General features: G+C 52.1%; 2 protein-coding genes across 4 annotated transcripts in view; one reads left to right on the top strand and one right to left on the bottom strand.

Annotated features, from left to right (window-relative positions):
* Positions 1-22,978, top strand: part of TSC22D3 (TSC22 domain family member 3) — a gene marked incomplete at its 5' end in the record, with an annotated part of 56,907 nt that extends 33,929 nt beyond the window's left edge. The window contains 3 exons of one of the 3 annotated variants that reach the window (XM_079728207.1): positions 20,235-20,356; positions 21,093-21,144; positions 22,291-22,978. In XM_079728207.1, the coding sequence (XP_079584333.1) occupies positions 20,235-20,356; positions 21,093-21,144; positions 22,291-22,521 (405 nt within the window). In that variant the 3' untranslated portion in view covers positions 22,522-22,978. Of the gene's footprint in view, positions 1-20,234; positions 20,357-20,705; positions 20,727-21,092; positions 21,145-22,290 lie in introns of those variants that run through there. The other 2 variants (XM_079728208.1, XM_079728206.1) reach the window with 2 other exon arrangements.
* Positions 9,452-19,328, bottom strand: LOC307069062 (COP9 signalosome complex subunit 9-like; the record flags this gene model as incomplete). The annotated part of the gene is made up of 3 exons (XM_079727199.1): positions 9,452-9,514; positions 9,826-9,942; positions 19,302-19,328. 3 exons carry the CDS (start codon positions 19,326-19,328, stop codon positions 9,452-9,454), a joined length of 207 nt encoding a protein of 68 aa, XP_079583325.1.
* Positions 22,979-25,721: the final 2,743 nt, after the last annotated feature.

Here is a 25,721-nt window from a genome sequence, read left to right as displayed (position 1 = left end):
GCTTACTCTCAGGACCTGCCTTCACAGCTTACCCCCGAGCTTCCTCTGCCTGGTAGCAACAAATCTGCTCCTTCATCTGACCCTACATGCTCGTTAGGAACTCGTGAGGTACGGCAGTCTTCAACTGCACAAACACAGTTGATAGAAGCTACCAGTGTCTGATACAGAGTAGGCGCTCAGTAAATATTTGTGAAATGAATCCAGGTTGGAATAAATTCACAGTACTTTCATATAAAGGGCAGCATTTAATAGAAGAAATGTCAGGCTCAGGCTCTGTGGTCTGGTTTCAGGACCAGTTTCGGGGCAGGAGGAAGAAGCCTGTTTGTGACCATGCAAATAACAGCATGAGGGCAGCCACTCTCTGTGTGCATGGAGGGAAGGTAGTATACAGCCACTGGGGCTGGGGGAAGGATGTCTGGGAAAAGGGCCAACATCCACTCCAGTCTGAGGGCCTCAGACACTTCCCAGTGCAGGAAGGCCCCATGGTGTTGTCTAATTGGCTTTCTAGTTATTCTCTTCCTTAGTGAAGGCCCAGTGTGGCAAAGCTGGGGCAGGGCCGAGCTTCCAGAATCACTACTGGAGCTCAGGACAGCTTCTGATTATTCCCAACCAGGTGCCAGTTACCAAGGAGGGCCTAGGATCTGATTAGCATTGCCCGAGGGTTAGCCAGGAGGGCCTTGGCCAGGGTCTTCACAAGTCACTCATACCTTGACGTGCACCCACCCCTCCCCATTCGGTTCAGGGGCTCTGGGAGCTATGGTCTGGCCTTTGCAGCTTCGCTTGCCAGATTCCTGTGTTGTCTGTGCCTTCACAGCAGGGTGGGTGAGAAAGAGCGGCTCAGAAGGAAAAAATAAACAGGAAAGGTCTCCGGGTCTGTTGACGTTATAAGTGCTATTGATTTTACAAGATTTTTCCATTGGGAGGACAGTGAACTGACCTCATTTTGCAGCCGGCTCGGGCTTTGACGCCACCGTCTAGGCCATGAACTGAGAATCCGAGAGGCTATTGCTTTATCTCAACACATACTTGGTAGTCACCACTCTCGGCAAGGCCAGGCTGGGGCCTCCCAGGGTGGGAGGTGGGAGGATATGGGCAGTTCCAGGCCTCTGCTCCTTCTACCTTTCCCCAGTGATGCTCTATGACCCTGGGCCCAAGCACTCTCAGATCTTGCGGGACCTGGAGGGCAGAGGAGGGGGGATTTCCAAACAAGAAGGACTCTTGGCAAAGAGTGCAGACAGGAAGAGGGTGGTTGAAAGAGCACTGAACTAAGAGTTGGTGACTTGGACTTGGCTCCCAGCTGGGCTACTAATTAGCTCTCTGATTTCGAGCAGATGACTTCCCCTCTCCTGGTCTCAGTTTCCTCATCTGTGCAGTGATAGGTGAAACTAATGATCCCCGAGGTCCCTTCCAGCTCTAAAATCCAGCAGGTTTGTGAAAAATGCAGAAGTTAAGAAGGAGGATAAGAATATAAAGAAGAAGCAAGAATGAAACACCCCAGTACAGTACAGAACGGGAAAAATGGGATAAAAAGAGAGGTGCACCACATCGTGGTATAGTGGGAAGAGGCCCCAAGTGGAGACTCAGAGACCTAGATCCGGTTCCCAGTTCTACCACTGAAGAGCTGCATGACCTTAGGCAGCTCAGTTCCCCTTTTTGTGCCTCATTCAAGTGGGAGGAATGAGTTAGCTCCCGCCCCCGTAGACTACTTTCTCGTTGGGAAACCTAGATACACACATGGGAAACAATTAGGGAATAGAATCAGTGCTCAGCGGTGTGACATGGGCAATAGGTGCATTTGGAGAAAGAGAGGGGAATGGCAGCTGGTGGGCTAAGGCCTTACCTGAAGGGTAAGGGAGCAGAGTAAAGGAGCAGAAGCCCCAGAATCAGGTAGACCTGGATGGAGTTTTGGCTTTGCCCCTGCCTGGCTGTGTGACCCTGGGCAAGTCATTTGCTGTATTCAAATTTGTTTCCTCGCCTATAAAAGGAGGGGTTGGACCTAGTTGATCCTCAAGTTTCCTTCCATCTCTCTGAATATGTGGGAAAGCAAAACACAACAAAAAGAGGTCTGATAATGCCAAGTAGGCCAAAGGGGAGAATTGCCCGTTTAAGGAGGAAGCCAGCCAGTGTGGATCAGACATATTTGCCAGGAGAAAAGAAGGATGGTGTTCCCAGAGCAATAGTGAGCTGGGGGGAAAGGAGGGCAAGGAGAATTGGGAGGAAGAGGCAGGGCGAGGTCATCTCAAAGGAGTGATTGGAAGGGACATGGATGCATGTTCAGTGAGAGGGGCCTTGGTTGGAGGGCATGCCAGTTAAGGAGCCACCGCCTGGCACAGAGGTCTTGAGTGGGTCCTGGACCAGATGTTAAGGGTGGTGACTGCTACAGTGGACTCACCAAAGGGTAAGCTCCAAGTGGAGTGTGGGGAATGGAAACACTTTCAAATTGGCAGGGCTTCCTCCACAGAGGACAGAGGCTTCAGGGGCCCATCACTAAGCATTTGACACCCTTGGATTTTATACATCGCTGATCCCTGCCCAGGACCAGAGATAGGGTCTGGACAGGTGGGGAAACTGAGGGCCTGAGAGGGAATTCAACCAGCTTGCGGCCACAGAACAATGTTACGGCAGGGCCAGGAGCAAACGTTGGTCTCTGTCCTGATTCAGAGCCCAGTACTCTTGTGTGACCCTTGCCCCATTCATTGGATGCTCTTAAACAAATCCCTGATTGGAATTGTTAGCCTCTTAGGGGAAAAACTGGAGTGAAGAAAAACCAATTCCAGGTGACTGAGGCTCTCACTACAAGACCAGATTCCCCAGGTGGCCTCTCCAGAGAGTTCCACCTCCCCTCCACCTGCCTGCCAACATGCGGCCCCAGCAGCAGGCGGAGGGAGGGAGACAGGTGGCAGGGGCCAACAAAATAAGGCCATGTGTTGCCGCCCTGTCACCAGTTTTCTGCCAAGGCCTAGCAAGGTCACCTTTTGCTTCTAATTTCCTCCTTTGGGGAGAGGAGGGTTGAAACGAAGCCCTGAAGGATAAAAGTAAAGGCTTTGCCCCCGCCATTTAGAAGAAACCCTCTCTAGTATTTGCTAGACCAAGAGACATTCCAGCCAAGGGGACTGCTGTCAACCTAGTATAGGAGCAGAGCTATTAGATCCATGCTGAACTGTGGTAAACATCGTTCTCCAACCCCTAGGAAAAGCCCAGGAGCCCCTAATTCTGCAGAGGGAATCCCAGGTTTCCTCAGGTCAGAAGATTCCTGGGTGCGGCCTTCAGAGAGAGCTGATTGCTTATGCTGGGAAATTCAGAGGGTGCCCCAAACTGCTCTCAGTCTCTTGTCCCTGGGGGAAAGGTGGGGTCACCAGAGAAACTCAGTGGCGCTAGGCCAGGGAGGCCCAAAATCGTATTCTAGCATGCAGGTTCTGGAGATAAGAGCCCAGCACATTCTCTGGGTTGAGAGGTGAAGGGGAAGATGGGTGGGAAGACCAGGCGGGCAGGGCCTGGCGGATCTAGAGGTGGAGCAGTTGCCTATCTGGCGCGATGTCAGGAGCCCCAAAGCAGGTTCCACCCCCAGGTCTCCCCCAGCACACACAACCAAACAATGATGTGTTTCTGGAGCGCATGCTGGGTGTCCCACATTGTGCTCAGCCTCTGCAGCAAATCATCAAGTTCAGTCATTACCCCTGCCCCAGAGTCCTTCCTCTTCAAAGCTTTGATGGGGATGGGCTGAGGTCCGGGCTGGGAGAGCAGGGTCACTCGGCGCACACGGATGGCCCTGGGCCCTGGGCTGCGAGAGAGGGAGAGAGTGTGGCAAGAGGCCCTTGGGTGGTGAAGGAAGGCCTGAGGGCGACAGGATGGGTGGTGAGGGGGTGGGGGAGGGGGAGGGGCGGGAGATGTTCTCAAAGCTGGGCAGACTTACACAGGAGATCAGATTTGTCTAAGGCCCAAGCCCTTGAGGAGAAACAGAGGAAGGGGGCAGGCCAAAGGCACACTGGCATTTTTGTAAAAAGGGCTGTACCAAGTAACCTGAATGAGTAATCCCTGATATTTGTCCCAGGCCTTGAAGTTAGTGGTCTCCCTCCCTCTCTCTCTCTCTCTCCCTCTCTCTGTCTCTCTCTGTCTCCCTCTCTCTGTCTCTCTCTCTCTCTCTCTCTCTCACACACACACACACACAAACAACACACACACACAACACACACACATCTCCTTTAATTTTCAAAACACCCCTGTTGAGGTGGGTAAGGCAAGGGTAATTACTCCCATTTGAGACTCAGAGACTCAGTGAGATTACATGACTTACCCAAGGTCACACAGACAGTTTTAATGGCAGAGATGGGACCAGAACTTTGATCTCCCAAATCCCAGGGCAGCAAAAGACAGAATTGGTCTAACGAGCATCCAGAGTATGGAGGTAACCACCTCCACAGCGTTATATCAGGAATTCTGGGAAAGACCCCTGCCCTGTAAATCTCTCTCTCTCCACTCACTAATACCTGAAATTGCACTCTTAAAGATTCATTCTCCTGGATTGAAACTGTGGCTCCTGTTGAAACGTGAAAGGGTGCTAGAGGAAAGAGCGGGGACACGCGAGAATATCTCAGCGCCTTAGAATTTTGTCTGGGAGTATTCCTAGGAGAGTGCCCTGGCCACGGAGTGGGGCGGGGGTGGGGAGGGCAGGGGGGCAGGCCAGGAGGGGAGGGGAGGAGAGGGGAGGGAGGCAGCCTTTTGCGTAAGAAGGTGAGGAGTTGCGTCAGAGTCTGAATGCGGGCGATGCTGAGAAGGGGGCGGGCGAGTCTGCTTCCAGAGGTCTAATGGGTGACTGCACGGGAGTCTAGGAGGGAGGTTGGGGGAGGACTTCACATCTCAGTGGGGGAGGGGGAGGGGACAGCCAAGGCATCAGCTGGACAGGGAAGCAGGTTGGCGTAAGCAGCTGGAATTGTGGACGGCTGAGTGGGGGAGGGGAGCTATTCAGGGAGCTGGCCTGGAGCCAGGGGCCAGTCCCAAGGGGGTGAGCAGAGGCTTGAGAGCTCTGGGCCCCATTCCAGCTCCTGACCTTGAGTCACCATGCAACTCGGCACTTTTCCTACCTCAGCCCAGACACCCATCAAGTCTCTCTTATCTCAGCTTCCCGTTTTACAGAAAACTGTGTAAAAGTTACTCTCGTAGCTCCTCCTGACCGACCCTTCCCTTCCTACATTCCTTACCACCCCCCACCCCATCCAGCATCCTGCAAGCCTCCTGGGCCTCCCAGAAGCTCTCGCCTACTGGCTTCGGTCCCAGAGCCTGCCCCTCTGCAGTGCAGGCTGCCCCTGTACCTTCTGGTCCTGAGGGCAAGGGCCTGAAGGCCTCACCCAGCCTTTGGCCTGGGCCTCTCCACTCAGAGGCACAGCTGTAAAGAGCTGCATCTGAGGACATCAAGGCTGTGACTGTTGGAACTGGCAGCAACCTTAGAAGTCACTTTTGCCATTCCTTCCTTCCTTCCTTCATTCAATTATTCCATTCGTTGAGCACTTACTATGTGCCATACACTGTTATAGGCCCTTGGTATATGGCTTCATGGAGCTCCCAGTCTAAATGGGGGTATCATTCATCAAATAAGCACCCAAATAACTATAAATTCGCAGCCTTGATCCTCTCATTTTACATTTAGGGGAAACTGGGACTCACAGTGGTTATGAGACTTTTCCAAGGTTGTTCCGGTAGCCAGAGGCAAAACCAGGCCAGACTCCTGTCTCCTATTATCCCAGTGCCCTGTCCACCATGCTCTGGAAACAATACAGCATGAGTGTAAGGGTGGAGCGTTTATCCCTCCATGCAGACCCAGACTTGACCTATAGTCAGAGGAGCACATGGCCTACTTGGCAAGATTTGAAGGTCACTGACGAGCAGTCTCCCCCCACCCCCACTGTTGCCCCCACCCAGCTTGTTCTCTGCCCACCTCCACACCCCCCGCTCATGCTTAAAATTGTACCACTGACTGAAATCTAAGGGTTAGAGCCCCATGATCTGGGGAAAACCTGTTAAGCTACTACCTACCACTTACACAAACATATCTCCCCAATTTGTCCTTTAGGATGGGCTGGGTACTTATGATTTGGGGGAGGGAGACTAAGAGTCCCCCTTAAAGGGGGCATTGCTAGGGAAGACAGGCAGCTGCAAACAGTAGTGAGGGGCCCCATGGAACCCTAGGCAGCAGGAGGGCACAGGTCACCTGCAGGGACAGTCAGGAGGAAGGTACCTGAAAAGGAAGCAGGAAGGTCCTGAAGACACACTCCTACTTCACAGTTTAGCCTGGGGGCCAGCCCTGCACCAACATTGTGATCGGTGACATTTTTTTTTTCAAAATACGTGTTTACATTTGGTCTTTCCTTATACTGGATTATACTGAGTCTTTTGTCCCTACCCCAGCCTGGTGTTGAGTAGTTTGTACTTATTTGCAATTAGGAGGGGCCTTCCCTGTGTCTGGTCAAGCAGTTGCCCTTAAACAGTCTGCCAGGCCTGAAATGAAATGCAGATCCATCCCATCCTGGCATGCTAGGGGGGGCCCCCCTTATGGGAATCCTTTAGTCAGTGGAAAGAACCAGCCCCCACCTGGGGGGCTTCCCCACCCTAACCCTGATAAAGGCCTGTTAATCATTCCCCTGCAAACTGTGATGAAGGGGGTTCAGCACGAATGGACATTCATGCCAAGAATGCAGCCCTGCCTAGAAATCTCAAGACAAAGCTAAATGCCCAGATCGAGACAGCCTGGAGCTTTAGAATCACACCCCAGAGGTTCACATCTCTCCTCTGCCACTACAAGCTAGGTAACTCTAGGCAAGTCACTTAACCTGTCTGAGCCTCAGTTTCCTCATCCACAAAATGGGCATGATGATAATACAATACCCAATTCCTACTGTCAGTTATCCATAACTCTTGACAACGTTCAAAAGGCTAATGGATATGCTCTTAGCACAGTGCCTGCTAAGTAATCAGTACATGGGAGCTACTGAAGTTATTATTTGGACCAGATGTGGCTTTGAGATCTCTCAGTGATAGGTCAAGACCTAACAGCGGTGCATCCCTGCCTTCTTGTTGAATTAAGGTTTTCATATGTCAGGTTTGCTTAAAGCAAGGTCTACCTGCAGGGCATTCCCTGAGCTGGTGATTCATGGGTGGGATGCATTCCACCCACCTATTTTAAGCCGTTCTACATTTTCTTCCCCTTGACATGGACGTGTTTACACAGAGGAGGACAGTCCCAGTCAAAACAAGATGAAAATACACTGCTGGCTGGGAGCCCCAGGCTAACTGGTTTCAGGTCCTCTCTCAGCTGTCAGCACCTCACAACAGAGCCACGGGGGTGGGGGAACCTGCCCAGCCCTACTCCCCTGCCTCCCTCCATCGGCCCAGCTCTGCCTGGTATGAAGCAGTTGGCCATCACCTGGTCAAGCTAGAGTGGGGTTCTGGGGCTGAGGTTTTGCCAGTTTTACAAGGGCAAGAAGGAGGGGTGCTGAGGGGCAGGGGCTGCCCTGGCCAGCTCTGGTGAGAGTATTGTGTCTGCCGCCAGGGTCGCCTGCTACACAGGCAGAGAAGGCAACTGCCAACAGAGAGTGGTGGAAAATGGCCAAAGAATGCTCCCCCCAGCAACCTGACCTCCTGCCTGGCATTTCCCCCATTGGACTCATTCCTTTGGGTCAGCAGGAGGCTCTTGGTAAAAAGAAATTACCATGGGGAAGGAGAACCCATCAACCCCTTATCAGTCACAGAGCCTTCAATTTCTCACCTATGCCAACTTAGCAGTGAATCAGTAGGACTTGAGGAGGAGATTTCCAGGGAGGATGCTTTGATGAGCATGCAAACAAGATCCTTGGGACGGGAAAGCACTGAAGATAGATACCCCCAGTCGGGCTTGGACATCTATAGATTACTGCTCCTTGCGGCCTCTTCAGAACAGTTTGCTTGTGTTTACCAAGAAGAGCAGGAGAAAACAATCTCCTCTGTCATAAACTCTGCTACTCAAAGCTGCCCACTCAGGGAGTTTGGTTTCTTTACACTGAGTCCAGGAATATTTGGGCACATTTTCCTGTCCCTGAAAGCCTAAGGCCACCAGTTAGCCAGGACCCATTGTATGGCCCACCCCAGGCAGTATCCCCCTAGTCTATATACTTAGTCAGCCTGGGTCACTCCTCACAGAAGCCCCCGAACTATTCGGACCACAGTGAGCAGGTCATCATGTTCCTTCCCAGAGAAAAACTGAATAGTTCCCCTTCTGAGAAGGACCTCTCATTTTAACAGGGATCCTCAAGAATTCAAACCCAAGGATGACATTAATGGTGAGAATTTCCTTTATGTTGGCAGTCATCAGGGTATTTTTAGTCAGGATGGATTTTTTATCTGCAACCGCTCCCCCCTCCACCGCATCGTTCCAGTTATATGGCTGTCACTTGCTCAGAATCAGGCTTGCTAGCCTGAAATCCCTCTTTGATGTTACTGCCAGCTGAGACTTGGCTGCCCTCCTCCTGGGCTTCATCACCCTCTACTGCTCCCTGTGGGTGCCCTGTTCCCAACTGACCCAGCCCCTCCAGCTAAAGGTGGAAACTGACCGAAGTCCCAGCATTAGTGCAGAACCAGGAGCACACACACGGGTGAATTATCCCTTTTATTGAAGAGGTCGGGCCTTGGTTCCAGGTCATTAGTGGCCACTTACTCAATTAAATTGTGTTTGGGTTGGGTTTTCCAAGTATGTTTGATTTTCACCAGTCTTCCGTGATTTTAACTGCAGAGTTGCTCTCGTACAATGATTGTCCCCAAATTAACATGTTAACAGGAGGCAAACTCATGAATTTGCCTATAGTTCTTCCCTGTGGAGGCCATTAGCCAAGTTCTAATACTTATCTAAACCTTCTCTTTAATTATTAAGCACCTGTTTATGGCATTGAGACTGTGGGCCAGGCACTAGTCCAGACTCTGGGTGTACCGTGATGAATAAGATAAGCCCCTGCCCTCGAAGAGCTTGTATTCTAGTCTAGAAAGCCAGTCACTGCTCACTTGAGACCATTTGCACTGTCCACTTCCAGTGGTCATGATCTTATCTCGCTGTGCCTTCAGTCCTGCTTGAAAGACTGGGGGTCCTGCTGATTACTGACTGTGCCATTGGAGAAGCTCTCAAGGCCAAAACTTTATGCAAGTTACAAGTCCTCTGTGAGGAAAGGATTGCTAAGACCTTCAAGACGCAAAATTTATTTTTTTAATAACATCACTTTTTTAAATTGAAGTTAAGGACAAAAGCTGGTCACATTCAGAGATTAACAGGCCTCATCCAGATGGTTAAAACCATCTTCTCTTTCTTGGTTAACCATCTCCTAATTTCAGGTGATTTCCACAAGTTCTCTGGAACCATCTGAAATTGTTCTTTGAGGAGATCTGCCACACCACCGCGTGGCAAAGCTTGAGCAAATGCACCGCGGGACACACCTCACTGGATATCATCATCATCAAAGAGATTTTCAAAATCATTTAAAAAGTCTGCATGAGGGGGCTTCCCTGGTGGCGCAGTGGTTGAGAGTCTGCCTGCTAATGCAGGGGACACGGGTTCGAGCCCTGGTCTGGGAGGATCCCACGTGCCGCGGAGCAACTGGGCCCATGAGCCACAACTACTGAGCCTGCGCGTCTGGAGCCTGTGCTCCACAACAAGAGAGGCCGCAATAGTGGGAGGCCTGCGCACCGCGATGAAGAGTGGCCCCCTCTCGCCGCAACTAGAGAAAGCCCTTGCACAGAAACCAAGACCCAACACAGCAAAAATAAATTAATTAATTAATAATTTAAAAAAAAAAAGTCTGCATGAACTGCCTTTTCATTGACTGCCAAGTCCATCAGGAGCCCTGTGCTGCCTCCTGCCTCATCCAGATCCACGTAGGGCCCGGCACCCTCGGGAAACATCTCGTCCACCGCCTGCTTCACCTCCGCCTGTCAAGACACTAAATTTTGAATGTTGATTCCATCTGAACATCAGTCTCTCAAACTATGCCCCTCCCCATAGGCAGTATCCATAAGTTGTGAAATCATGGAAACAACAAACTGGAACTGGACAGGAAGTTAGAAATGCTGGACTTTGAAACAGCATTGATAGGACTGCTCATTTGGTGAGCCATTTTGCCAACAGCATTTGAGGACCAAGGCCCTTACTCATCATGGCACATATCGCATTCACGTGGCCCTTTTTACTACCTGAAGAACTCAGCTATGCCGCCTACAGGATATCCACCATGTCTGGAAACATAGGCACATATATATATATACATTGTTGTCAAGGACATCATCAGTGTGCAAAAACGATGCAATATTATCTCCATTTCCAGACTTTGGGGAGTCCATAAACATATACACCTTGTGTGTTGTTTATGTGGGGCAGGGGGGCATCATTCCCATTTCATGAACAAGGAGCTAGCAGCATAGGGGGTTTAGAAGCCTTCTAAGCAGTTCTGGGGGCCTGGTGGTAACGTAGAAAAGGAACTCTGGCCTTCTGACGTATTTTCTTCCCACTTGACCTAGTTCATTTAGAATGGGTGCCAGAGCTGCGTTTCTCAGGGAGCACCTACCCTGGCATACGCACTAGGAGAGTCCCTCTCAATTCTTCTTGTCATTACTCTCTGTCTGAGGACTCAGCTCCATGGGCCAAGGCCATTATTGCAGCAGCCTATTGTTAGAGAGAAGTCACCTGGTGACAAGACAGATGCCTCTGGATTGTCTCCCAACTGTGTTCAGGCCCCACTGCCCCCAGATGTCCAAGGAGTGTCTGTGAAACTCCCTTTTTCTCAACTGCTGAGCTAGTAACTGACTATACTTGGCCTTTCCTCAGTTTCCATGTTTACTTTAGCTCTTCTGCAACTCTGTCAACAAACGCCACAGTATTATTAGTTTTAGCAAATAACAGGATGTCAGAACTGTTGACCAGGATTTGTTACTTTGCTGTTAGAGCTCTATCTTAGGACACAGGGGCCAGTGTTCCTCTTATTTTTTAAGGTGTATGAGCTTTGGCAGGAAGCCTTTCCCAGGCAGGCCCACCGAGCTCTGCTCAGTCTATAGGCCCTTAAGGCTGCTCGCTGCCAAGGCTCCACCCACCAAGACCTGGGCCCTTCTGTCTTTGCTCGGTGGTACAAAGACATCTGTAAGTAGATTTTTCAAATAATCAATGCGAATACTTTGAATTTTCCGTTTTTGTGCCTTAACCCTTACAGTCTTGCAGTGGCCTTTGAAGGAAGTCTGTACTTGCTAAGGCAGCTTCGGGGCTTAACATTCATGTGGAGAAGAACGAGGGGGTGGTATTTTAGGCTGGCACTAAGAATTTCCAGGCTTTTGACCCAAAGTATCTTTCTCTTCCAATCCCACCCCCAACACTGCCTGTCTCAAGGGGCAAGAAAAGAGGTTAAAAGGGTCACTCTGTTGCTGACAGGCAACCAGGAAGTCCAGGCCTTGGGGGAAACATAGCCTTTGTTTATTTAAGCCCCAAACCTAGCAGGCAGTGTAAATTAAACATAAAAGTAAATTAAAATACCGAAACACAGGCCGGATTCGTACCACAGAGAGAAGTGAATTCCCTTGGGAGAGTGGAGTCAGTGAGCCGGGGAGGCGCCCTCCTTGCCCCGGAGGCGCTTGCAAGCCATGGGATGGGACGCGGACGGTAGGGGCAGGGGAGCGCAAGGCTTGGCCCAGGGTCGGGATGGGCACGTTTGCAGAGATCCTGGCAAGTCTTTGTAGTCAGCCCCGGCAAGCTCCTGAGGGGGGAGTGAGTCACAGCCCTCTAGCCAACCTCGGAATGGATCCACGTTTGACCAGGCAGGGACAGCCACAGGGCGGGTAGGGCAGGTTAACTGACCAGACTGTGCTGTTGGAGAAAAATCAGCCCCTCCCTCTCTCCGGGGTTCTTCTCCCTTCCCGCCCTGTGATGCCTGCCCCCCACGCCTCCAACCTCCCAGGCCAAGAGTTCCCACGGACAGCTGTGAAGTGTCTTAGAAGCAATCTGTTCCTCATAACAGAGAAGCCAAATTTGCCAAAGGTTGATTTATAAATCAGAGCAAGTTTGGGTTATCTTTCTAATAGCAGCTCTCATTCACGTTCTGATCAAGTTTTCAGGAGTGAAGAGGGAAAGAGGTAGCCAAACATGACAGGGAAGGAGATGACTGAACAGATGTTAGGCTCAGAAGACGCTGAGCCCCATCATCGTGTGTCATACAGAGTGGGTCATGGTGGCCGTGGCGCTTTGGGAAGTCTTCGGGTAGATCCTGTCTTGGCTCTCACCTGTAGGCCAGTGGTTCCCAAAAGCAGTTCCATGGACTGGGGCCAGAAGAGCTGCATCCACGTCTCTTGAAAGTACCCTTCTCAAGCCACCGATGTATTCCACTAGATTTTCTAGGGCTGGAGCACAGGACATCCATACTCTCGTCACCTGGACCCATGTCTTTCCCTCCGCAGCCCACCAGCAAGGTGTACCTGCTGTGTGTTTAGTCATCTTCTCATGCTGATCCGCCACTTACTACTGTGTTGAAAGTCATACAGAAATTTAGTTTATCCCTATTTAAGTATTTGTAGCTGATAGTGGCAGAATGGGGTACTTTCCCAGGGCTTTTGCACTGGAAGAAAAAACTTTCCTAATTCCTCAAAGTGTAAAGAATTCCATTATAACTCAAAGGTATGACTCCGAGGGTGACGTTTGTAGGCACTGCAGTAGTCCGGTCAGGCAAACAGCTTGGACTGAGAGGAATTTTTCTCAGTGCCGTTCAAATCACACTTCTCAGGTCGTCAGCCACGTGTGACATCTATGCCAGGACTGGCTCTCTTTAGAACTGTCCTCGTGAGGAGCCTATGGGAATCATTTCCTAGGCATTCACATGATTGACTGTACACAAATGGTGCTTGTTTTTATTTCTCGTTCATTTGAATGTGTGATTGACATCTTTGAAAACTGTGGACCTGGCAGCACCAGCACTTCCTGTGCCCGGTGTACAGTGTGAAGCTTCACGCTAGTTCCCCCATGCCCACCTGACTTCCACTCCAAGCTTCCCCCAAGAGCCTGTCACCTATGACCCTTGCACAGCACGCAGCCAGCTCTGGATGTCAGAGAGAGCAGAGGCCACGGCTTCTGACACTCTGACTGGATCTACAGTGTCCTGCCTTGCCACTTTGCCATGTCCTATTGCTTTGCTACCCCTTTGGGGGTCATGAAGCTGGCATCAGGTGAGAGAGAGAGACAGAGATGGAATGATGCCCTCTGCGTGCCTAGCTCTGTGAATTAGACTTTGTCAAAGGCTGAACGGGTGTTTGCATAAACGTGTGTGTGTGTGTGTGTGTGTGTGTGTGCTTGTGTGCTGCCCTTTCTTCCTGATAAGGTGTGTGTATTCCTTGTCAGCAATTCTCAAACCAGGCAGGAGGCCTTCCTTAACCCCTCCCCGCATGCCTTTGAGCTGCCTGGCTCTGTTCCCATGGCTGGGGCTGGGTGGGGGGCCCCCAGGGAGAAGCTTGCCTTGTTTCTCTCCTTTCTTTCTCTTCTCGGACTAGTGTGTCCCCTGCCCCTTCCTGCCACCGCCCCCCACCTCAGCTGGGCTGCCTTCTTTCCATCCAGGAAACCCAAGGGAGGGGGGAGGCGGCTGGAGAGCCAGAGGCCCTTTGCAATTACACAGCCTTCCCTCACAAGTCACAGAGTCCAACAACAGAGGATCAAGGAGCTACCTCAAGTGAGCCCACGGTGAATAGCTGCGCTGTGAGTTAAACAAGGGCCTCGGGCGTACAATGTGAGAGCCTTGGGAGGCTCATAATGCTTACCCATCCTGGCCCAGGAGCCCCCGCGCCTGAAGAGGCCGGCGTTATTACCGTCGTTTTGTTCCCCAGGGAACCTGGACCACTTCAGAGGTCACCCATTCTATAGCGGGGCCCACAGGGGAGTCAGGTGCTGCACTTCAGAGCCCCTGGCCTCTTCACAGGCCCCTTGTCTGCTGGCTCAGCGTCCCCAGCAAGATCCTCCTGGTTCTCGTCTTCCAAGCATTGCCAATAGTCCCAAGTCCTTCACATACCACTCAGAGTAACCCCGGCAACTGCCAGAAAAAAAAAAAAAAAAAAAAAAAAAGGCTTGGAATTTCGGCTCTTGGGACTGCTCCATAAAGCAAAAGGACTGGGAGAGGCCCTGCCAGTGTCTCCCTGGCCCGGAGAAGCTGGTGGAGGGCTGGTGCAGACAAACAAACACGGAGAGTGGCCATGTTCTTGCTGCTTCCTTTCCCAGCCCCTGAGAAGGCTGTCGAGGGCCAGGATTCCCAGAAGGTAGGTCGTGATGAGGGAGTTTATTTGCCCACGTGAAGATGCTCGCTGGTCTGGGAGGGCACTATAGAACAAGGATAAGACCACGAGGAGGTTGACAGATAGAGGTGACCCCCTCCGCATGCTAAACATAGACCCCCTTCTCAGAAGGAAGGGACTGGCAACTCAGAGACCCTTAAGGACCTGTGTTTTGTTCCCCTGGTTTACAAAGGAAGGGAATCAGAGTGAGGGACCCTGACACTGTTGGCCACCATGTCAGAGGAGCCTTGGGTCCCACAGAAATTCCAAGTTTTGTGGCTGCTATGTTAATCCCCATCTAGATGGGCACGGACCAAACGACAGGGTGGAGAGAAAAAAGGCGGGCCCGATTCTGAGGACTGAAGTGATGCCCAGGGTGATGGCGGTGGTGTGGCCCTCCCAAACCCCAGGCTACCCTCCTGAGCACCCCCAAGCCCTAGGCTTTTTCCTGAAGTAAACATTTCACTGAGATCGACCTTCTCTTTTTTCAGGAATATCTGTTTCATACTTGTAGATGGGTAATGGGGACGGTGGAAAATGAGAAGAGAGCTTAGAAAAATGACGGAGGTAAATTTTCCCAGCTGCAAGGCAAAAAAGAGAAGGGAGACAAGCATAAATATTGATACAAGGTTCATGAAATTTAAGATCCACTGAGCTAAATTGCATTCATTCCTGGATAACGTTGCCAGTACTTCCAGTCTTGCGGAGATGCCAGGAGAGACTGCCTACCCTTTGTTAGCCACCAAAGTTAGGGTAACAAAGGTGATTTGACAAGAGCCCCTTTTGACTTTTTTGAACGAGGTTGAGTGGAGTGGAGTGCCTTGTCCAAATGGGGTTTGGTTCTGCCTGTCAGCCCTCGTGTCACTGGGAGATTGTTTGTGAAGCTCACATTGGATCCTGTCTGGGGAGGGAGCTGAAAGGCACAATTCATTGCTCCTGCCATCATTCAGTGTCAGGGTTTGGCCCAAATCAGTTGCTAGAGCCACTTTTCCAAGACAGTGCCCCTCTCCAGCACGATTCCTCTTGGGCTCCCTGCCACCCGCCACTGCCTTCTGCATCTGCGTGCGCATCCTCCTCCCTGTTTTCCTGCCCCCCAAAGTCGACGTTCTGGGCCCTGGCCATGCAGGGCAGTTCACGTGACCCACAGAGGACAAGGCACTTTGTCTGTCTCCGTCTTTCCTTCTTGCTTCCCTCCTTCTGGACTTTGGGGATTTTCCATGTGGCCAAAGTAAAGATTAAGTGGCAGCATCCTTCCTGTCTATAGTCTCCCACACTGGAGTGGAACCGAGGGGAAGAGAGAAGAGTGAAGCCAGCACAAATTAAATGATGGCATTTCAGCCTCCCTATTCCCCCAGCCTCTTCAGAAAAAGGGACAAGTCAGTAATTAGAAGTAGACAGAGCTTCAGGCAGAAGGGGGCCGCCGTGGAGGGGTAAATGGGGAGGGTTGTTTTGCAGCTGCCCTGTCAACTGTGCTAACACTCCGGTGCTCAGTATCCTTTTTGATTTCCTTGTCCAGCTCCTAACGCAGAGTTTGCTTGGTGGCTTGTCCCGCACCTCTCCCATCATGTCTTTTTCCGCTTCTCCTGCCACAACACCCTGTGTTTCGCCGGCAACATTGCGGAGCCTTGGGGGTGGAACATTCCCTGTAGAAAATAAGGAAGACTTGCCTATAAAGAGTTTCCTTTGGGCTGTGTGGTACACAATGCTTCAAGTGTGACAAAAAGGGAAGTGAGATGTTCCCCCTCCTCGCCGCCCCCTACCTACCGCACCCACCCTGAGTCTGCCTCCCACCCCTCGGCAGCGTGCTGAGATCCTGCCCACAGGTTCCGAGGCCCAGACTGCCCAGTGTCCGCCTTCCTGCACCGTGGGAACCCGAAATAGGAAGGGCTGTTGTCCTAGAGAGTCTGGCTTTTGAAGTGGAACAGAACGGTGACAATGTTGAGACACTTCTTCCACTTCAAAGGGAACAAGTTGGCTTCCAGGGCCCCCTGAAATGGTGGGAGTTGACCCCATCCTCCTCATGCCACCCTCCACCTAGAAGGTCACCCTGAGAGAGGGAGGGTCAGCTGTGTCTGTTTAATCACAGAATCCCATAGCTGTAGGCCTAGAACCGAGAGCCAGCAAAGGACCTGGCTCATCAGCTGGGCGCTGTGACTGCGGTGGCTCTGGGTCCAGCCTACCATGTAACTCACAGGATGGAAGAAGGGAAATTTGGAAACACACATGTTGGAGTTGCTATGCTGTTGAATCCTTAGGCCACTGTTTCCTGCCTGGGGCCCACCTCCAGAGACACAAGGACGCTGAGAGCCTCATGGATCAGCACTTTAGGCAGAAAAGTTAGATCAGATCACAGATACCCTATACAGCACAAGCTTCCACTCACTGCAACATTTGGCTCAGCTATTCTGGGCAGAGGAATTTTCCGGTGTGCCGAGGGTTACACAGAAAGCCTTTTGGGTTCCTGCAACTTCTCCCTCTTCCCCTCCTATCTGCCCCTGTCTCCCCTACCCCTGCTGTTTGAAAATCTTTCTGCAGGGACATTTAGGTTGGTGGTCTTCCTTTAGCAAAGCCTGTGATCCAGGGATCCAGCCATTATTTGCGAACTGAGAATCATAAGGCCTCAGGGTGAGCTCTTCTCACTATTGGTGAACTAGAGGTGCAGAGGGGATGAGAGAATGGCTGAGTGTGGGCTGAACCTGGGACATCCTTTCAAAGTTGTTTTTCTGAAACGAAATCCCTGTTATGAGCTTGTTTGCTTGTTGGCTTCATTCTCCTAAAAGCTGAGCACAGCAGGAATGGGGGGGGAGAAAAAGTTAATTAAGGGTGCGCCAGTTACAAACTGGAGATTGACTGGACTGTGATTATTATTACGAGACTCCATACCTAATTTGGGACGCCGTGTAGTCCATTCTGGGAGCCACCTGGCTGGATTCATAGTTCCTATTTCCTAGGCAGAGAGGGCTTTCTTTGAGGACTGCATGGCTGCCTTCTGAAATAATGCAGATGAGCAAAGTCCTGTTATGAAGCTCATTTGGACACTTTGGATATTCTTCCGGTCCCCCATGCTGCTGGAGTCCTAGGAGTACTTCCCCTGCCCCCCCACCTTTTCTTCCTCTGCACCACTTTCCTGGCACCTCCAACCCATCCCCCAACTGCCTTGACTCACTCATTCAACAAACCTACTCCCTGCCCCCACTAGTAAGTGTAGTAAGAGCAAACTTGGTCTCTACGTCAGGAAGACCTGAGCTGGAGTCCCAGTTCTATAATTTAGCAGCTGTGTCACCACCTTGGGCAAGGTAGCCTCTCAGACCCTCGGTTTCTTCATCTGTTAAATGATGGTGACAGCGCCTACACCACAGGGTTTGTGACTCAGCCAACACAGCGCCTGGCCCATAGCCGTTGCTCAGTTAATGGTAGCTGTTATTGTCAGTGGGTCTCAAACCGAGCTTATTCCTAATTGAAGTATAATTAATGTACAATTCAAACACAGCCTTACTAGCAAACTTCACCTGTTTTTTTTTTTCCCTCCCCAAACTACCTGGATTTCTATGCCTCTGTCTCCATATAAGGGAGTCCCCATTGAAGGAGCTGGTTTTTCTTCTGTCCTATGCCCTGTTTTCCTGGTGGTGTTTCTTCCCTGCCGACCCGGCTTATTTATCTCTCTTTTTTTCTTTTCATCATCTCCCTTGGAATCTTGGGGTAGGTAGCAATAGTGAGTTGAGGAAAGATTTACAAGCCAATGAAAGGTCAACTCAGACTCTTCCTGGACCAAGAAAGCTCTATGTGACACAGAGGGCAGATTAATGTATCAGGGAATTCCAGTATCAGTTAAGCTCCGGATCTAAGAAGGTTTGTTTTTTTTTTATTTTTGCTCAGATAATGTTCTTGATGACCTAGAAATGTGATCTGCACTTTGTTCTGTCTACCACACGCAGCTTAGCGTGAACACCTTGTTCAGGGAGTTTGTGACCTGAAGATAACATGATATCCTGAGATTGGGATTGTCTCCCAGCTAAACTGGGGTGAAGGAAATCGCCATCCTGGGCTAGTGCAGTAGGTTTGCTTGGGTAGATCTCTTTGTCGGTCCTTTGCAAATAGAATGGCCCTTGTGCACGTATTACCACCAGTGGGATCCAATGGGAGCTCCACATCATAGTGAAAAATGTTGGCTGTTCGGTGGCATGACTGCACGGGCAGCCTGAAGAAAACTAAGGCCTTCAGACTGGGCTTAACCGGGGCCTTGGCCAGGGTGTCTGTGCCAGGTACCTGGTTAGGTGAAATATCCTGAAGCAAATAATAATTACCTTTTTTGCTGATAAGAGGCCCCAGTACTTTTCCAATAGCTTGATTGCACTAGGGTATTTCTTTGGACCATAGCCTGAATTACCGACTGATTCATGGGTACTGGCCCTAACTTCATCCAAACTATCGTATGTGTGGTGAAACCCAATGTTCTCCTAATGGCCCTGAGTTGGTGTAAATAACACTCCCAGTTGCATCACCTGTCCCTTGTTTGGTCTAGGTTGCTCCATCTGGCTGCAATTCTGCTTCTGACCACCAGGTGGCCTCACTTAGGAAAGAGCAGGATAAAAGGACCTCAAGCCTCTGATGGCTTTTTTTTTTTTTAAGCTTGACGCTTAAAAGAATGAAAATATATTTTGATGGAAACATGTGTAACTCTTAGTAGGCAACAATCACCTCATTTTCCCTGTGACTTGGAATCTGTTTGTTTGTGAAGTACCCTGTAACCCCGTGTGTGGCTGGACCCATCACAGGGCGGGTGTTCTCCTGGGATGGTTTATATTTAGCCTTGGTTTGTAGTTTTGCTGTCATTTGCTGTTCATAGGACAGTAACAATATCTTGTTTTTAAAAATAGGAACATGAGATCCTGGATGATGTTGAATAGGGTGTTGAGACGAAAGAGAAAAGGGCTGGCATCTTGCGGTCACTGCAGTGCCCACTCCCCTACTGTCTCCTCCCCACCTCCTCTGTCACCCACCTGGCCCCCAGCTGCCCCCTTGTACATGTTCCCCCACTCATCTGAGTTCCTGGACACTCACGCTCTCCTCCGTACATGCACACTGGCATGTACAGATTAGCTAGTCCGTACATGCCACAGATCTGTGCATGTGTCAGTACGTGGACAGGTACATCTGTAGGAGGAGGTGAGTGGATAGATGCTGGGGATGGGGGCAAGCCAGTGGGCAAGCTGGCTGGGTGAGGGGACATGCAACTGACAAAGTCTGTGTGCAGGAGAGAGGCCGAGAAGGCAGGCGCCAGGAAGGAATGAGGGTCCTGATGGTGAGGGCCGGTGTCCAGGGAGGGCGGCCTGCGATAGCACTGCAAAGACACGGGAGGTATGCTGGCTGACATGCGAAGAAGAGCTTTTAAAACCAGCGCTGCCCTCTACTGAACGCTTCCTACCTCCTGTAATGGCATTTGTACTTCTCATTTCTCTAAGAAATCAGCTCCATTTGGTTTTTACCAATCTCCAGAGCCCTCTTTAGAGATGCCAGTTGGCACAAGAAAGTGCTGAACTGTTTACAGTCCCAGACTAAGGTTCAGGGAGGGGATGTGGTTTAACTGAGCCACAAAGCCCGGTACAGGGCTCATTTGCATGCCGCTGACGCCATGTGACGCAGCCGGCTCCTCCTATATAAAGAAGAAGGAGCCGAAATATCTCCGAGTCTGGGTTGGACTGGCGGCCGTGGGGTTTGTGGCACACCAGGTGACACCCCTCGAGTCACTTCCCTTCAACTCTGGAACGCCCGCCCGGCTTTGGGTTCGCTCGGCAGCCTTCGCCCCCCTCCTAGCCCCAGGGCCCAACGCGCAGAGCCCAGCCCCGTCCAGCGCGCCAGCAGCCGGCGGCCGCCCAGCCCGCCCAGCTCAGCCCAGCCCGCAGCCCGGCCAGAGCTCCCCGGCAGCCCGAGCCATGAATACCGAAATGTATCAGACCCCCATGGAGGTGGCGGTCTACCAGCTGCACAATTTCAACATTTCCTTCTTCTCTTCCCTGCTTGGAGGGGATGTGGTTTCCGTTAAGCTGGATAACAGGTAACCCCTGGCCACAGCTCCCGAGCCCGGGCGCCGGCGGGGGCTGGGCTGAGAGCGGGATCTCCGAGCGAGCCGTGCGCCGCTGGTCCCCGTTCCCAGCGGTGCAGCATCCTGGGAAGGGGCGGGGGTAGGGGACGCAGGGAAGGGGGGTGGGTCACCGCCGCGCTTGGATCCGCCGTCGGAGCGTCCCTGTGGCCGCTGCGCCATAAGAACGAGCTGCTGCAGCCGGGGGCGGAGGCAGAGGGGGCAGTGGGCCTGGGCTGGGCTGGGCTGGGCTGGGCAGGGGGGCTGGCCGCGCGCCGTGCGCCGCTGGGGAGTAGGCCGGAAGCTGCCGAGCCGAGGAGGAATTCCTAGCTAGCTTCGGAGCTCGGTAGGTTTGCCCGGGACCTTCTGGGCTGGCGCCGGAATGGGCTGGCGGCAGGGGACTCCCTGGGCCGCGCGCCCCCATTGTTTGCATGTCGCCGAGCAGGCCTCGCTGGCCCGTGCGCCCCCGGACCCGCGCGCTGCTCCACGCGGAGCTCTGGGCGGCGGCAGCGCGGAGCTGGTCTGGGTGGGGAGGTGCAGCTTCCTGCAGGGGCCAGAGAGGGACCTAGGGGCAAAGTGCCCGGAACTTCGGGCCAGCGAGGCGATAGAGAGGAAGAGCTGGGGCAGATGGAGGACTTTGTGGCCACCGCTGCCAGGTACTCAGACTGGAACCAAGTGGGTAACGCGGTCGCTTTCCTTTTTGTCTTGGCAGTGCCTCCGGAGCCAGCGTGGTGGCCCTAGACAACAAGATCGAGCAGGCCATGGTGAGTGGCATCACTGCGTCATCCCCAGACCTGGCTACTGCTTATGTAACTCAGGGTGGCAGTGAGCGGGTGGGTGCAAAAGCCAAGAGCCTGAAGAAGCTGACAGCCTGCCTCCTATCCCCTTGGAGGCCTTAAGTAGAGTCCCATCAGAGTGGCACCTTTTCGGGCATTTCCAGTCCACCCTTGCTGGACCCCCTCCTTTCCTCCTCCTTCTCCCATCCCAGGGCTTTGCAGCAGCCTCTGGCTCCCTCCTGGGCCCGTGGCAGGGCAGGGAGCTCAGACCCTTGGATTTGTCTGCATCCCACAGTTGGCAGGGGCCAGAGCTCGTTGGATGCCACCGCACTGCAGTGCCGCTGCAGAGCCTGGGCTGGGGTCAGGAGTTGGGAGGAAACAGGAAGCAAAGCACCCCACCCCTTCTCCCTCCTTCACCAGGTAGAGGTCGTACTCCACCAAGCAGCCAAAATGGCTGCAGGGGATTGGGGCCTCCAGCAGTTTTAGCAAACACTTTATTGTGCCCCGGAGCCTAATGACACAGCTCCCCGCCCCCAGTGCAGTCATCTGAATTCAGAGAGGATGAAGCCATCCGGGTACCTTCCCCCAGGGCCAGTGTCCTTTCGGGCCAGGCTGCAGGACAGCTGCAGCTCAGTATGCTGGGTCTTGTGGACAGGAGGAGACTCCAGAAGAGCCCATTATATTCTCCTGGTGGAGATGGGTAAAGCAGACCAACAGTACGGGGTGCATTGCAGGTGTTCCCTGGGATCTGGGCCAGCCGCGGGACCTTATATGAAAATGGGGATATAGCATACCACCGCCAACCAGCAGAAGTCTCACCCAAAAGTCTCTCAGGAGGCCAGCTTTGAACGTCATCAGAAACTTACAGAGGGGAATTCCTATGTAGTTCAAAGCTGGGCTCCCAACTCAGGTGTGGCCCCGATCACGCAGCTCTCCTGAGTGAGGGTTTAGATGCTTCGGAGAAAGGGGCAGGAGGACCAGCGCTGCGGGGCCAGCGTGCTGAGGGCCTACTGAGGGAAGGCTGGAGGTTGGCAGCATGAGGGACAGCGCAGGCGCCCCAACGGCCAGGAGAAGGTGCCGCAGAGGGGCCGCCGCGGCTAACGGATAGCTTTGTCGTGATCTCCTCCGGGACAGGATCTGGTGAAGAATCATCTGATGTATGCTGTGAGAGAGGAGGTGGAGATCCTGAAGGAGCAGATCCGGCAGCTGGTGGAGAAGAACTCCCAGCTGGAGCATGAGAACACTCTCTTGAAGACCTTGGCGAGCCCAGAGCAGCTGGAGAAGTTCCAGTCCCGTCTGAGCCCCGAGGAGCCAGCTCCCGAAACCCCAGAAGCACCCGAGGCCCCCGGTGGTTCTGCGGTGTAAGTGGCTCTGTCCTCAGGGTGGGCAGAGCCACTAAACTTGTTCTACCTAGTTCTTTCCAGTTTGTTTTTGGCTCCCCAAGCGTCATCTCACGTGGAGAACTTTACACCTAGCATAGCTGGTGCCAAGAGATGTCCCAAGGACATGGCCACCTGGGTCCACTCCAGTGACAGACCCCTGACAAAGAGCAGGTCTCTGAAAGCTGAGTTGCATGGGGCCTCGTCACCCCAAGCCAGCAAGCTTCTAAAGCCACCGTGCCCTGGGGGCTCCCAGGGCCTGGGCAACTTAGCTGCAACTGGCAGAGGAGAAAGGTAGTTTGAGACAGGCCGCCAGTTTGCTCTGGAAAGTCTAAGGGGTCTGTTTTTTCATTTCCGTGGACATCTTCAACAGCTTCACCTGACAACGACTGTCCTATGAAGAAGCCAGTTGTGGTTTAAGCAGAGGCAGCCTCTCTCTCCTCCCCTGCCTCACCAAGGCAGGGCCACAGTTGGGAGAGATTGAGCCAAGTCAGCCTTCTGTTGGTTAATATGGTGTAATGCATGGCTTTGTGCACAGCCCAGTGTGGGATTACGGCTTTGGGATGACCGCTTACAAAGTTCTGTTTGGTTAGTATTGGCATAGTTTTTCTATATAGCCATACGTGCGTATATATACCCATAGGGCTAGATCTGTATCTTAGTGTAGCGATGTATACATATACACATACACCTACGTGTTGAAGGGCCTAACCAGCTTTGGGAGTATTGACTGGTCCCTTATCTCTTAAGGCTAATTCTTTGACTGTGTTCATTTACCAGGTTGATCCAGTTTGTCCTTTAGGTTAAGGACAAAGAGTAGGTTAAAACTAAAGAGTAAAGGCGGGGAGGGGGGCCACCCTCTGAATGCCTTGCTGCTGCAACCTTTGCCCCATCTGTCCCCTGAATACATGTGAGGTCCTCTTTTGAATGCCAAACCCACCATTCACTGGTGCTGACTACATAGAATGGGGTTGAGAGAAGATCAGCTGGAACTCCACATTGTCATTCGAAAACTTTTTTTTGTGTGTGTGTGGAAAACTTGCAAGTGAACAGGATGATTAGCTTGCCCGTGTCTTCTTGTGGACAAGGGATAGACAAGGGAATGGCTTTGACCCGACGGTGCCTGGGTGATGTGCTCAGGGAGCTTGTCTCTAGGGAGTTCTGTGGCAGTGAACACTTTCCACTTTCTGACACCGTATCCTGATGTTATGTCTCCAGGATTTGGAGTTTGATGTTTCAAATGTAGCTTGAAATTTCAATAAACGTTGCTCTTGTTTTTGTTTTCTAAAAATAAACCTGGTGTCTTACTGAGTTTAAAATGGAGTGGGCGGTAGGGGCCCCACAGGTGGTCAGGGGCACTGGTTTTCTGACTCGCTGTCCATTCACGGGCACCCCATGAGTATCAGGCCTGTGCTACAGCCATGATCTTGTGTAACTGTCACAACACCCCCATTGTACAGGTGAGGAGGCTGAGGCTCAGCCCGTTTAAGTGACTTGCACAAAGTCCAGCTATTATAGCGAGTCGGGACCCAATCTTCCATCCATCCCTCTGTCCTGCTCCTGCTTTCATATAACAGCTTCGGAGTGAGTGGCGAGGTGACTACTAACACAACTTCAGCTCGAGGGAGTGATTTGGGAGGAAGGGTACCCCAAGAAGGTCCAAAAGGAAAGGACAGGGGGTCCATGTGAGGGAGCATGAAGTGAGGAACTGAATAAACATGAGTGGGCCCCTTCCCTCCTTTGAAACATCATCCGGATTACTTGGTGCATTCTCTTTAATACCAATCCACAGGAGACCCCTGACATGGGCAAAGGAGCTAAGAGGGCCTTAGTGAGGAAAGGACACAATGTATGTGGTGGCCCAAACCCCATCCCTCTCCCCCAAGGAAAGATGCTCTCAAGCCCTGCTGCCCCACGTGTCACTGCTGAAAGTTCACTCACAAAACCCACCAGCCTCGTGGGCACGGCCAAGTCTAAGGATCCCGACTCCACTTCCCTCCTCTGCCTCTCTTGGAAGGTCATCCTCACCCATCACCCTTTCCCTGGCCCCATGTCTCTGGCATCTGGAGTCCTGCCCTTTCTGATTCTGGGCATTCATTGTCTCTTCCACCACGCCCTAACCTGGAGCCACTGTGGGCCCTGAGCTGTGTTCCAAGCCCCCTGGTTTCCCAGGGGAGGCTATCACACCAAATGTGAGTGACTCCGTTCAATCTCAGCTTCCTATAACATATGCACCTCCAGCTTTGTCACTTGAAATTTAAAAGAACTCCTTGATTTTCCTGAGCCATAAACCTCAAGGACCAAGAGGTCTTGGCTCCCTTTCTTGCACCGTCGCTGCCTAAATACTTCCCAAACGTCAGGCTTCCTTCACCATACAGGTCGTATATGTTGGCCTGTTCATTCCGGATCACTAAACCTCTTCTTAGAACGTTACAAACGCCTGCTTGCTGGCCTCTCAAATCCCAACTTCCCTCCCTGCTTCTCACCTCCCTATTCATGATGCCAAGTTCATTGTCTGCACCTGCCCATTTGATTGATTTTGGGGCTGTGCAGATTTCACAGTTGCTGGGATGGACACAAACTGAATCAGGCAGCTACTCCCCTGGCTTCCCCCACCCCTTGCCCCAACCGGGCCCTCCCCAGTTCCCACTTACTCCCATCCCCTCCCCCTCTCAAGAAGAACTAAGAGACTTCTCGACTCTTGGGCTCATCTGCAGACTTCCCACGCCCTGATTTCCAGCCAAACAAGAACCAACAGAGAAAAAAGGAATCTCCAAAGATGCCCCAGCAAGCGTACAGCCCTCTCTGGTCATCTAGCCCTTCCCTACGAGAAAGGGGAAAAAACATACCCACAGTCACACAGTGGGAAAGAGAGAACAACTTCACTTCCTAGGCAACCGTGACTAAACAAAGACAAACACTGCAACTTCTAAGGCCACAGCGGTTGCTAGAGTAGATAAGAGGAACTTTGTGGCTGTTTGTTAGTCACATAGGGGAGCAGCTCTTGTTGTTCCACAGAAAACCAAGCAGGGGTGCGGAGAGGCAAAAGAACACATTGCTCCTGGAAAGACCTTCACAGGCTTTAGGGTTCTGGGCTCAGCTGGTCCAGCTGGACCCAGAACAAGGAAAAGAACCAGAAGAGCAGCAGCCGTAATGGTCCCCTGCCTGGACATGCCCCCTCTCCCA

The sequence above is a fragment of the Hyperoodon ampullatus genome (assembly GCF_949752795.1).
Source record: "Hyperoodon ampullatus genome assembly, chromosome: X".
NCBI lineage: Eukaryota > Metazoa > Chordata > Mammalia > Artiodactyla > Ziphiidae > Hyperoodon > Hyperoodon ampullatus.
The sequence above is the reverse complement of the archived record's forward strand: the minus strand, read 5'-3'. Positions and strand labels throughout refer to the sequence as shown.